Source organism: Pseudopodoces humilis, chromosome 16 (assembly GCF_049639895.1).
Source record: "Pseudopodoces humilis isolate 2021_Gansu_Grassland_sample_001 chromosome 16, ASM4963989v1, whole genome shotgun sequence".
NCBI lineage: Eukaryota > Metazoa > Chordata > Aves > Passeriformes > Paridae > Pseudopodoces > Pseudopodoces humilis.
In genome coordinates, this window is record NC_142215.1 from 14,053,920 (window position 1) to 14,068,043 (window position 14,124).

Consider the following 14,124-nt stretch of genomic DNA (forward strand, 5'->3'; position numbering starts at 1 on the left):
AAGCCATCCTTTCTGCATTGAGAGCAATGGAAAGAAAAATCCTAATCCATTTCTTTCTGTGGTAAAGTAGGTAAAGTGGAAAGTGGGAAAGTAAAAGTAATCAGTCAGTAGGAGTTAAGCCTTTTTTCAAATCCGTAGTTGTTCTATACCGGCTGGCATGGATAAAACTGTGGGCCCTGTTTACCTGAGCTATGATGCAAGCGTGTTTCAAGGAAAATGTCCTCTGAGTAGTGTATCAGGTTTCCTCTAGTTACTTTTGGTGGTATAGTTTTACTAGAAATCTGCAGCAGAGCTGTGGATGACACTGAATCTGAGCATGACTGTCATGCAGCCCTCCCTTTCCTACCTGCCCTTTGAGGTTAGGATGAAACACTTTCTCAGTCTCTGTAGTCATGTCTGCCAAGTGAAGGGCAGGTCACTGTAGTTGAAGCTGGCTTCGGTTTTGAATATGAAATCTGTGTTAAAATTAATTTGTAACATATATCTAAAGTAGAAATTAAAATACTACATGGTGAGTGTCTTATTTTAAAGGCGCTGTAGTAGCTCGGGCTGTAATATTTTGATTATGGTTGTTGGTTTCCTTATACTAAGAAGTATATGAAATTAATTGTGGCTGTTCTTTGTTGTTTAGACGTGCTCATGAGCGGCCTCCTCCTCATCCTCACAGAATGCATCCCAATTATGGTCATGGGCATCACATCCATGTGCCTCAGACTATGTCTTCCCATCCTCGACAAGCTCCAGAGAGATCTGCCTGGTGAGTAATCAGACACTGTTTGAGATCTTGGGACTCTGGACAGGAGACCACAATGTGCTGATCACAGTGCTGATAATGCTGGCTGTGTTTTAAAAGCTGCTGCATGTACCTGGAGCTTAAAGTTTGTATATGTGGAGTTGTCTTGATTTTTTTTTTTTCATATTAAGTCTTTGCAGCTGTTTTCAAAGTAACTTTTACTTACGATAGAAGGATCCTTTAGCAAAGTTTAAATGTGATTAAAAAAAGTTTTATGTAAAACTGTTGTTGTAGCTGCACTGTTTTGTAGGCTTTCCAAAGCAGTGGGATTGTACCTAGAAGGCAAGCTGTTCCTTTACATGTAATGTAAAGTAATTTCATTGTGTGTGACAGGGAACTAGGAATTGAAGCTGGTGTGACTGCAGCTACTTACCCTCCAGGGCCCTTGCATCCTCACTTGGCCCACTACCACGCACCTCCTCGACTGCATCACTTGCAAATAGGGGCTCTTCCTCTAATGGTAAGGAGATAGCTTATGGAAAATTATGATCATTGGTCATTTTGATTTGGTTGGTCAGGGAAATAGATGTGTATACATTGCTGCCAAGTGCTTAACTGAAAATATTTCACTGTGTCTGTCTGTGTGTTACTCCCAGTGTGCTTGAGCAGGCCCATTGTGTAGTAAGAGCAAACAGTATAGGGGCATCTACATTTCTAACTTCAGCTCTTGTAAAATAAAATATATTTGAATTAAATTGTCACTTGCATTGTAATGCATTGACCCTCTGCATCTGATTTTTAAAGTTCAGATTATTCTTTATTGAGTACTGGATTGCTAAAGGTACCAACTTTCCACCCAAAGCATGAGAATTAGTACTGAATCTTTCTTTTTAAAGTGTATATGCACACAATTAGAATTCCATCTAGAGATTTGATTATTTTCAAATAATATTTATTATTCATCAACATAATTATTTATGATACGGTATATAATTTTGTGCCATGAAGTGTTATAATCTGCAGGAAGTGTGAGGGTAAGGTTACACATACATTTTTTTAAATCCACAGTAGAAAACCAGACCAACATATCTTTACTCTTGTTACAGAGTATTACTTTCGAAAGATGGTTATAGGTTTAGTTGAAGTTTTTCTTAATTTTGTTTAATGAAAATTCACAGAGAAACAAATTTAGTTTGAAATTTGAGTTTATGCATTTAACCCTCTTAAAGTTAGGTAGACTAATAAAAATTGTGAGTTCATCTGTAAATGAATGCTAAAATTATAATTGAAAGAAAACCTGCATATCCTATCTTTTCAAAATTTCCTCTGTTAGTAGTCTGAATTGACATTTGGGGCTTAAACTGTAAATTTACAACCAAACTGTAGTAACTGTCTCCAGCCTGGTCTTGCATTGGGTGTTCCTCCCTCTTTAACTACCAGATTTGACCAGATATGATCCTCAAGTGTCTCCCTCCTGTATGAGTGTTGGTCATTTGTGGGTGCTGCTCACATACTTAGCAGACTTTCAAAAGCAGTCTGTAGAATTTGATATTTTAGTGTAGCCAATGAGCTTCTTATTGCATAGCTGTCTCCTGTGCATCATCTCTTCAAATTAAGTTTTTCTGCATTCTTCAGTTAGGTGTCTGCTTTTTCAAATGGATGAAACATGGCTTTACTCTCTCACATTTATTTCATGTGTTGTACTATAACAGGTAACATCAGCTGCTTTAGATTCCCTCCTAATAGTTCAGGGAGTTGTAATTGTGTTAGGAGACAACAAGTTAAAGCTGTGCCTGTTTTATCTCATTTTCTATCAGGGCTAATAAGTCATCTGTGGGATTTACTGCAATTATCTCTGAAGTTTCTAGAAACTTAGGAGTTCAGATGATCCTTACATTACAATGTGATGAGATTTAATTGTATTTTAATTTTAATTGGGATATTTTTACAGCTAAAATGTTACATAAGCAAATAGCTGGGACCCCACTCTTCATCTTTTTAGCAGTAGAGTCTAAGAAAGCTATGATAGAGAATGTTCAGAAGTATTTACTGAATGTATGATAAAATATATTTAGGGACTTACGCCCTTCTCCGTGGTTCCTGCAGTGTCTAATTGGTAAAAGTGGGAGATGAAATAAGGATCTTTAAGTCTACAGAAATTTGTGCAGGTGTTTATGTATGGATATTTGATCCTTATAACAGTAATTAATGAGTGACTGAGTGAAACTGAAGTTTATTTTGGGGCTTGGTAGACACTGCACTGACAGCATGTGTCGTCACAAACAGACTGCTCTAAGCAGCACTTCCTCGAGCGTTTGGGATCTGGTTTGAACCTTGCTGTGATCAGATCGAGCACGGTGGCTTTGAATTTGTGTGGAGTCTTTGACTAATTTCAAGTGTATTCACACTAGAAGAACACGAAGTCAGGTTAGAGCTCTGCTAGAAGTTATATATACAATGAGTTCAAAGCATTGCAGATGCCTTTTGATGATTCTACCCCTTCTATGGAAATAAAGTCATGGGTTTTGTTCGCGTGTGTGAGAGTACAGCGGATCTGTCAGCAAAACTTATTTTGAATAGAGAGCAAATAGTCAGTGAAGTTTTTCATCTAACTAACTTGACTGGATTTTAAACAAAAGTGCTGTTTTAGCCAACAGATAATTTGCACCTGCCACCTGTTTTTTTTCTTTGTAACTAGGAATAGGGGTGGGGGAAGAAAGGCTGAACTGCGTCATATTTTTGATGCAGGTATCATAAACTATTCCTTTTTTTGAGAGGGGTTTGTCTTTTAAAGTAACTGATGCAGTCCATCAACTAAGAATTTCATTAATATTGAATCCACTTTGTGGCTTGCAGCACCATTGGCAGTGTGCTTTTCTTTATGTGGAGTACTGAAACCCCTTCAAATTACCACCAGACTGTAAAGGACATAATGGATTATTTGGGCTTTAATTACATTAGTACTCTCTGTCAGTTTCTGACTTTAATTAGATGCAGATAACCAAATCTTCATCTACTCAGTGCTGGAATGCAGACTGCAGTTTTAATCCTTAAGGAGACAAAATGATAAAGATATGTGGGGGAAGATAATCAGTGTTCAGCAGCTTTGACAGTCCAAATAGAGAGCTGAGGAAACAAAATCTCCTTTTCCACTAGTTTAGTTGAAGAGACTTCTACCTGTTGGAAGTGTTGTTTCAGGAGGAGTACTAGGCTAAAAACAGTTAGGAACAGCATTCTTCATATCTATGTATCCAAGGTCAGGCTGCTTCCCTCGATTTAATATGATTATTTTGTGATCATGGCTTAGACTTTGTGTTTGTTACTGTTTTAAGGCTATGTATGTGCTGAAGGAAGAGCTATTGAATGCAATCCTTTCTGGACAAATACCCATTCTGCTAACTGATGATTTTTAGGGAGATTCAAGTGAAGATCAATGCATGACATAACTAATGGAACATTAGACAAGAAGGATGCAGGACACAAAGGCTTTTTATCTATTCCTCTGTCCTTCTCTGATACCAGTGTTTATTGTTAGATGCCACTTGTATTTCTGTTCACTCTGGATTCCTTTGGCTGCTCTTTGGCACTGTTAATGACAGGCTTTTTGGCTTGGGGTTCTAGCACTGTTTACCATATCAGGGTGGGCAGGATGGTAATTTCTGTAATTTACTATGGGATATTGTGTCCCAGACTCTTGACTCCAGCTTCTTCTGCCCTTTTGAATAATTCCCTGTTGAATGTGAACATCAGGGGTGAGGAATGGTGGGGGAATTATTTGTACTTTGTAGCTTGCTAGGTATTGTGTAATTCAGCTCTCCAGAGCTGAAGCAAGCCTTGAGAAGACTCCTTAATTTATCTGTGAACCTGCAGCTTCTCAGTCTGAGGGAGATCTTTGGATCATATTTTTTAAAAAACCAAAAACCACAAACAAACAAAAAACTCAGAACAACAAAAACCCCAAACAAACCTCAAGTTTCTTCTGGTACCTTAATCTCTCTCAGGTATTTCACATCCAACTTTCAATATGCTGTGTCCCCTTTTTCTTTTGCAGAGCCTTAATGTTTTGTTCCTTTACCTGTGGATTGATTCAGAATGTTTGAGGCTGTCTCATTTAGTTGTGAAAATCCTTAGGGATTTGGAGGTGTAAGCCAGTAGGTCCCAGCACATTATGGTAGTTGTGTGCTGGTTGGAATAATATTGCTCAGTGTAGTCATACAGCTGTCACCACTCTGAGAGGTGGAGCTGTTCTGTACCCCAAAAGCCAAAATGTTTCTGTATATACCTGAGCACTTAAGGCTGTGACTTGATGTACTAAGAGTAGTTCAAGATGAACTTCAGGTTTGAAATAGCCTTGATTAGCTGCATCAAATAGAATTGCAGTTTTAAGAAAAACCTTCTAGTTTTTTTTCCTTAATATAAACATGAATTACTGTTCTTTGTTTTTTTGTGGAATAAAAGCTATTGAAGAGCATTCATTTTATGTTCCCCTAAGACACAGGTACCATTGGGTTTTATCTATTCAGCAGATGGATACTTTTGTGTTCCTTCACTCAATGATTTTCTATGAAAACTTCAGCTTTTCTCTGTTTATATTTGGCTTAAGACATTAAATGGTGAGCTTTACTTCTTTTTGTGTATTGATAGTAGCTGAACAGTTAGCTAACTGAAAAGGCTTACACTGGGGATTTATTCTAGTACATATGAATTCATGCTTGATGTGAATCACAGAGGCTGGGGTGGACAAGATAATCAGTACCATACGGGGCAGGAATCTCTCCACTGATTGGCAACTGAAAAGCAGAAAGATCCTGCAAAGATAGAGTATTTAAAGGAGAGAGTAGCGAGAAAGAAAGCCTTCCCTGCAGGTTAGATGTTTCAAACTCTTGAGAATGTTTGTGTTGTAAATGGTTCAGACTTAGCCTTGAACTATTTTAGTTTCTGCGGATTTTTGTGGTCATAGAAAGTATCAATAGGAAGTGCAAAACAAGAAACAAATGATAACCTCTGCAGTTCTTGGCAGACTTGTGCTGGACTTTTCAGGTCCAGAATATATTGCTTAAAAGTATATATTTTAATTTGACTGTGTCCAAAAGAGAGTATACAAATAGTTAGTGCAGACTGGCATTACCTTTAACTGCTTACGCTCTTCATTAGCTTTAATCTTTTCCTTTTTTCTTACATTCTATATGAAATCTTAGTGAAAGCTAACTTCCACTTGTCTGTGAAGCTCTTCAAGAGAGCTGAAATCTTTCTGCATTTGAAGCTTGGTGGTAACTGTCAAAGAGATTTTAGTAAGACTGTTCTTAGTTGTTTATTATTGATAGTTCTCTCTTGCAAATCTTTTCTCCATCTTGTAGTCACAAATGTACTTAGTTAAAATCTTGCTGTGTTAGCAGATTCCTTATTCTGCAGGTGTAAAGGAACTGTTGTATTTTTTTTGTTCTTAGAGATGTTTTTTCAGAGTCGCATTTTACCTGACCAGAAATGTGAGCTGTGCTCTCAGGGTATTTTTTAAGAGCCTGTATACATTATGTATGTTCAGGTAATTTTGCAGAGGTGTTATGCCATCCCCATCAGGATAATATGAAGGTCCGTTTATTAGCATGAAAAGATATTGTCCTGCACAACATTTCTCTTGTCTTGAATTCAGTAGTTTGTTGTGATACATACTCTGAATGATTTTTGGGTCTGTACTGTTAAAATTAAATTTAGTAGGTTTCTTAGTCTCCAAATAGAAGACCTATCCAGGTGCATGTCTCTGCAGTGGGTAAACTGACTGCTGAGGCAATTGGAACTGTAATTATGGAATTACAGCAATACATCTGTGACTTTTGTAATGATGCAGTATCTACACTATCAGATGATTGTTTTCCAAAAGACTGATTCCAAATCCTGGTCAGTAAGAAGCAGGTATTAACTGTCACTTCTGAGACTTAGGTTAAATTTTTCCAGAAGTTCCCTTCCTCTTGAGTGGTGGCCATTGATTCCAAATTTTATAATACACAATAAAATTTTCCAAATTATGCCAGAAAGGTTTATGCCTAGTGAAAACCTGGCACAGTAAGTATGTTCTTAGTGTGAGTGAACGACCTAGTTCTTTAAATGCATTTTCTGTGATTGGAAGCTGAAGTAGAATTACACACTAAAATGCAGAAAAAATCATAAAACAGTGATTATCTGAGATTTCTTACAAATCAGCATATTTTTAATCTGTTCCCCCAACAGCCAGTTTGTATTGTCAAACAGTAAGATGTATGATACCAACAAATACTGCTTACATTAAGTGTTTCAATATGCACGTTAATATATATCTTTGGTTTCTATTACTCTGGTTGGTGGATGTTGGCACTACATTCTCATTTAGCAAGCACCATGCAAACTGCTTTAAAATAATCAGATTCTGCCTTTCTTTTGCAGAAAAAAATTATTTACGACAGAGGGATCTTGTATTTCCCTGTCAGCTTTTAGTTGCAAGACTGGATTTGAAAACTGTAGAAAGGCAGTTGGTCTCTTATTTGATGTGGGTAGCTCTGTCTAGGCCTGTGCTTTTTCCACAATGCATTCAATGAGTTTTACACCTTTATATATGTCAAACTTGGAAGTGTCTGATTGGAAAGAAGAGCACCACGTGAATGTGACTTCATGAATAGCATCTGGGATATCTGATTTGTGGAAAGCCTTGCGAGATTAATATTGAGCTGTCATATACAGCAGCAGACATTATCAGGTGATAGCACAGAAAGGAAGATGGTACTCAAGTGTTTCCAAGTGAATTGCTGCTTACAGTCTTCCTGTCAGTGTGTGTGTGGGATTAAGTAAACCAAATCTGGTGATCATTTTGGGGTTTTTTCACCTGTTCATTAAAAATTGCTATTGGGATGTCTCTGACAAAAAGTGAAGACCAATATTCACTCATCTTGGTGGGGTAAAAAAAGGAATGCAGCAGCCTTGCTGTGGAGGTGGTCTCTGCTGTATTTACTGTCCTTCAGCTTTGCTCTGTCAAAAGTGCTGTGCTTGAAGGGCCTGTGGGATATAGCACTGGACACTGGTCTTTTGTTCACTGCTTTTATCTCTTACTGTGCCAGGAGGTTTAGTGGATGCTTGAATGTAGAGTGTATGTAGAGTTACCTGTGACTTCAGATGCAAGTTTTGAGTGTTAATTTTTATCGGCCTCTAAATTTAAAGCGTGCCTGAAGCTGTTCAGTTGTTTTGAGTCAGAAAAGAGTATCAGCTGCTTTTTCCAGACTGAGTTTTTTGGCCTTGTTTCTTCTGTGGTACCAAAAGCTTTGAGAATCTGTAGTGAGTCCTTTTCATAACTTCATGTGTAGCTGTTAGGTGTTCTGTTTACAAAAATAGGTAGATATTTATGGTGGTTTATATAATGTAGGTTGAGATTTTGAGACTTGGGAACTGTCATGCAGATGTGGAGAGATTACAGGAGAGGATCTAGTCTCACTTCTGGTTTTGCTTCTGGTTATGTATAGATGTGTCAGAGTGGTGTTTGTGTTGTCCTGTCAGTTGGAATTGTATGCTCAGGCTGAGGAATATAAAAAGTGATTCAATGAAAGCAAGAGGAACTTAATTTTTTCAGAGTGAACAGTAAAATACTGAAACTGTTCTGAATAGGTTTAACTTAACGTCTGCTGTTTGAATAGGTACCAGACATGGCGGGCTACCCTCACATCCGTTACATTTCATCGGGATTGGATGGAACATCATTCAGAGGCCCTTTCAGGGGCAATTTTGAGGTTTGTAATAGAATAAAACTAGATATATGTCAAAATGTGTCTTGAGGGAATATGGGGAGGGTGTATGATAGAGCTGGTTCTATATACAGATAGAAAAAGAATCATAAAGTGAATACCATTTGCTAACAGAGTGCCCTCAGCATTGTGGAGTGGGACAAAAGCATGTTGAAAGGTTGGTCAGGAAAAGGTGCCCTGGACCAAGCAGGTTAGGTGGCAATTACCTGACAGTACATCTTGCTCAGCCCACCAGCCATCAGAAGGACTGAGTAGTCCCATGACATTCTGAGAGAAGGCAGTGATGTCTCTGAGTAACTGCCAGGATCCTCCAAGTGAGGCTGAAACTTGGCCACACTAACAGTGCTGTCCTATTGTATGGTGCAGGAACTGAAATGGAGTGAAGGAAAAAACCAGGAGAACATAAAAGGTATCAGATGCAGAGAGTTAATGACCTAGTCCACTGAAAACCTCTTCAGTGACATCTCATGGTTCTAATAAACTCATTGCTGGAGAAAAATAAATCAGTCATTGTATTTCAATTTAAGCAACTTTTTTTTTTCTTCGAAGCCTTAATGACTATTAGAGAGCAAATATTTACATGGCATATTTTAATTGCCTTTTCCTCATTAGACATAGAAGTATGTGTGGACATACTGATAATCATTCCTAGCTGACAGTCATTCTTTTTGTAGTAAGATAGTATTTCCCTAGAACTTAAAATACCAGACTGTGTTGTGTGGGTTTTTCTACAGGAGCCCATCACTTTTCCCACACAACATACTCTTTTTGGAATTGCCTATATTTAATTAATTTGGGAAATAAGAGTTTGTAATTCTGAGAATGAAAATGGGTTAGAATAAAATTAATACTTCCTTGATGTAGCTGAAATAAGTGTTTTTACACTGTTTATTCATTCATGATTTTTTAGGAGCTAATTCACTTGGAGGAACGACTAGGCAATGTCAATCGTGGAGCAACACAGGGAACTATAGAAAGATGCACATATCCACATAAATACAAAAAGGTGAGGATTTCTCAAATTGTGGCCTGTCTGTAATATTTCCTTGAACTTGTAATAATGTTAATGATTAGCTTAAGTCTGCAGAAGTGTCAGCTTCAAAGAGGGCATGTATTCTGTATCTTGGAATTTCAAGGATTGTAAACAAAGCTTACAGTGCCACTTGTTTCACAAGGAAAATTTAAAATTAATTCCTTAGATAAAGAGCTACTGTGATGTGATAAACAGAAGTGGTTTGATATGATTAACTTGTCCAGTAGTTACAAGTAGCCCTGTGAGTAGTGAAATAACTGCTGGTAGTAGGAAATAACAGACCTCGGTGATAGCTCACAAACTAAAGCTTTATGTTTGTAGTAAACAGTTCACGGTGCTTGCCTGCTTGGTCTATATCAATTTAACCTTTACTTTGAACACATGGTGATGACTAGAACACCAGGAGGTTTTGAACTGGGGTATACACAGTTTTGACAACTGAGGTTGTTCCTCAATTGGAGTTGTGTATGATAATGTACAATCCCATCCACGTGACACTGTCATACTTGATAAACAGTGACAAGACATTAGGTTGAAAGGATTTTTGTTTGCCTCCACATCAATGAAATGAAGATATTTAAACACAGACAATAAGTATGACTGGTTGCAGCACTATGAAATTAATAGTCCAGTAGACTTGTGTAATTAACAACAGTTAAATCTGAAATGTCTTGGGTTTTTCTCCAAGTGCTGGTTTTTGATTCATTTTGGTTCAAATACATTTTAATAAGTATTACAAAATGTTTTCAAAGAAATATGTGTTGAATATGTATCAAAAACAGATTTTACTCAGTTTGTCAATAATGTCATCTCTACTAATAAGGTAACAACTGATTGGTTCTCACAGAGGAAACTGCACTGCAAACAAGATGGGGAGGAAGGAACAGAAGAAGACACAGAGGAAAAGTGCACCATCTGTTTGTCTATATTGGAGGAAGGTGAAGATGTCAGGTAAATAACACTGAGTATCAGATATAATGTTAATGTTCTGGCTTTGACACCATACTTGAATCTGGTGCACTGCTGTGCAGTACTGGTTAGGTTAACAGTTACAGTTGACCACTGTCATTGAACCAATACAATAAAAGAAGTTGCAGTTGAAAATAAACATTGTTCAGTCTGTATTCTTGTTAGGTAAGAGTGTAGGTTATTGTATCACAGTCTTCCATCATTTGACTGCCTGTGTTATAACGTGGGCCCAAGCTGATGCCCTGAATTAATCAGGACTGTCAGTGTTTCTGGAGTAATGCTGCTTAAACTCCAACAGGTTTAAATCAGTTTAATACAGCAGAAGCCAGTTGATTCTTGACTTCATTGCCCATATCTATTCCTTTTTGGAGCTAGACAGAATGCATGTGCAACTGGAAAGGCTATGAGGCTTTTGGGAAAATAGATCTCAGTAGCAAAGCTGACTTTGTGTTTTTTCCAATGGGTTTGTTGATCTGGAAATGCTCTGTTAACACATGTTTTTGTGTTCTGATGACAGGCGCCTTCCATGTATGCACCTTTTCCACCAAGTATGTGTAGATCAGTGGTTGATTACTAACAAGAAGTGCCCCATTTGCAGAGTGGACATTGAGGCTCAGCTGCCTAGTGAAAGTTGACACTGCTTTCCAGAACTCTTGTCCTTCCTCTTGCTCCCTCTCATCCTTCCTGGTACTGCAGTCAACCAAAGATGGCATGACTTACCTGCGCAGATTTGGAAGCATTGAACCCAGAGTGCTGGCTCTGCTATATGGTACAACTAATGCTAGACCTACAGTTTATATAGAAGACAGTTGAGTTTCAGTGTATTTATAAATTTGTTTGTTTGTTTTACATTTTGTTTCTTTAAATTCATTACTGTATTTTTGCATGGTTCCTTGTATTGCATTTGTTTGCACATATTATGGGCTTTGTGACCCCAGACTTGCAGGCGAGATTAGCTGCTTTAGTAAGTAGAATTGTGTGGTCTCTTTTTTGGTTTGTTTTAACTAGTATCAAGCTTTGAAAGTATGATTTCACTCATTACTAACCTTGAATTCCTTAATTTAATCGATCATATATATTTTAGTTTAAATGTATAAAGATCATCTAGAAAAGGATAATATTATGTATTGAGACATTCCTTAATTAGGAAAAAATGGCTGCTGTATATTTACAAGATCAGTTATGAGTCAAATAACATCCTTAATACTGGGAACAGAATATTAATTATATTCAGTTTGACTGATGCATATAGCATACTCATCACCGGAGTTTTTGTCTGATCAGATTTTTGTGTTTGTTTTTAAAATTTCAGCACAATGCAGATATATTTGAATGTCAATATTAAACATTTAGACTGCTGTTCAGATTGTATTTATCATTTTCTTCTATGTCTAGAAATTTGAATCCCTAACTTAAATATATGCTGCTGTGAAACAGCTCTTAGTGAACACTAAATGTTGATTTCAGTTAGCTGGATTGTAGATACTTGCAGGTTGAAAGACTTATTAGGGACAGGGAAAAAGATCTTAGAATCTGTTTGGTCTTCTGCTAACTTAAGTTGAAGTATCTGCGCACATTGAGGGTTGGTTTTTTTGGGGTTTTTTTTTTTGGCTGTGTTTTTTTGTTTATATGTTTGGGTTTTGTTGGTTTGTGTTGTTGTTTTTTTTAATATAAAACCATTCAATAAGGACTTAAAGCTGCAGGGTTTTTGTTTGGGTTTATATCCATTAATTCATAGAATTTCTAAGGATTCCAGGCTTGTCTTGGGATTTTTATTAGGTTTAAAGTTAATAAAGTTAGCTAAATCCACTTGTCTCTTGTTTTTATTTTTCATTAGTAAGTTGAAAGCCTGTAAATTCCTGTAGAAACTCAGACACAAATCATGTGGTTCCCTAGTTTTTGCCTTGATCATAGATTCCCTCTTTATAAATTACCAACAGTCCATCACTGGTTGAAGTATTTTCTATAGTTAAGATTTGCTGCATAATAAAGTATATAGAATTAAGTTATAATGTACTAACATTTTGCCTTTGAAGGAGGTTTTAATCCATATCAGGATTCAAGTTGCTCATCAACATTCTTTCACGTCTAATAGATTATAGTTTATTTAAATGTGCTCAACATTGCAAAATGCAAATGTGCAAAAACATTGAGACGGCATTACTGTCACTTTGGAAAAGATGTTCCTTGGGGATCATATATGAACATGTCAATTAGCTTGCATTAAGCCACCTGCTTTGTAAGTGGATTGAATAATAAATACCTTCAGTTTCTCATGTCTTTGTCTTTCATGATCAGATTATGTGTAAAATGGTTTACAGGAAACCTAGAAGATAAACTGTTATGTTTACACTTAAAAATCCATTTATAAATATTACCTTATCTAATTTGATGCCTGTTTCTGTATGGTTAAAGCTGCTTCCCTTTTATTTTATTTTTTTTACCTGTTACTAGTAGCATTTGCAAGAACAGTGTCTGTTGCTGGCAATGAACTTCACACCTCTGGCACTGAGGCTTTAAACAGAGAGAAATTTTATTCTAGCATGTGAGATAAACTGACCTTTTCAAGCTTAATTGCATTGCTAAAACTGAACTTAAAACCACTTTGCGCTTGTATGATGGGGGATATGGGAGAGAGGCAACATGAGTGGGACTGCTTCAAAACTTGGGTTTATACTAAAGCTTCTTGAACATTTTGGCTGTAGGAAACTGAAAGTGACTGTGAAGTTGAAGCTGCATTAATTTATTCATTGCTAAAAATGAATAAAAATAACTGGAAGGACTGAACAGACACTTTGTGTTTTCCAGTGACTGTTGAAAAGAAGTTTATTGACCACTAATGCTTGAAGACTGATGATACTCATTTCTAAAAGTTTCCAAGAAGGTACTTGAGAGATATGGGAAAAACCCCAGGGCCTCTGAAGTAACTAAGACCCTGGGTATGTGATAGAATCTATTTTGGCTTGCTTCCTTACAGGACAAAGAAGCACAGGTTTGGAGGATTTTTTTTTAAAATTTTTTTTTAAGGAATTATTTTATGGTTCTAATTTGAGTGCCTGGTACTAGAGGTATTTTAGTGATCCATTACTTGATTTGTTAATAATAGCTACTGATACTGTCTTGCTTTTAAATGTATGCATAACATTGTAATGTGATGCTGAACACTTAGGTATTTGTCAGGAATCACGGTGTTCTGATCTTAATGCTATTGCAGGGGCTAAGAAGCTGCAGCTTACTTCTGTTCCAGAAGATTGTGACTTAACCATAGTTTAAGGGAAGGAGAAGGAATAGTCTTTTCATTTTGAAAATTTCCACCACTTACTGTGCTTTATATGCTTAGATGCATTGCCTTAAGTTTTCTGCAGCATCTTTGAAGATAAGATTCTCAACAGTATGCATCAAATTACTTTTCATATAAAATTCCATTGTCAAAAGAAATCCTTTTGTATGCAATAAATAAAATGTTAGACTGGTATCATTCAAATCTGTTTCTTTTGCAATTCTTTTCCCCTTCCCTCGTTTTGCTCTTGAAATCTTGATGCGTAGACAGTTTCGTTTACACGTATTAATTACTGCAGGTACTGGCTGAGAAAAACCTCTTAGCTAAGGATCAGCATTTAGCTGAA

At 36.8% G+C, this 14,124-nt stretch overlaps 1 protein-coding gene across 7 annotated transcripts in view; it reads left to right on the forward strand.

The window, feature by feature from the left end:
• Nucleotides 1–13,933, forward strand: part of RNF111 (ring finger protein 111) — a 45,267-nt gene extending 31,334 nt beyond the window's left edge. For 3 of the 7 annotated variants that reach the window (XM_005521460.3, XM_088063031.1, XM_014251318.2), the window contains exons 9-14: nt 632–757; nt 1,127–1,253; nt 8,389–8,481; nt 9,407–9,502; nt 10,353–10,480; nt 11,016–13,932. In XM_005521460.3, coding sequence (XP_005521517.2) covers nt 632–757; nt 1,127–1,253; nt 8,389–8,481; nt 9,407–9,502; nt 10,353–10,480; nt 11,016–11,133 — 688 coding nt within the window. In that variant the 3' untranslated portion in view covers nt 11,134–13,932. Of the gene's footprint in view, nt 1–631; nt 758–1,126; nt 1,254–8,388; nt 8,482–9,406; nt 9,503–10,352; nt 10,481–11,015 lie in introns of all 7 variants that reach the window. The other 4 variants (XM_005521461.3, XM_088063032.1, XM_088063033.1 and 1 more) reach the window with 3 other exon arrangements.
• The last annotated feature ends 191 nt before the right edge of the window (nt 13,934–14,124 follow it).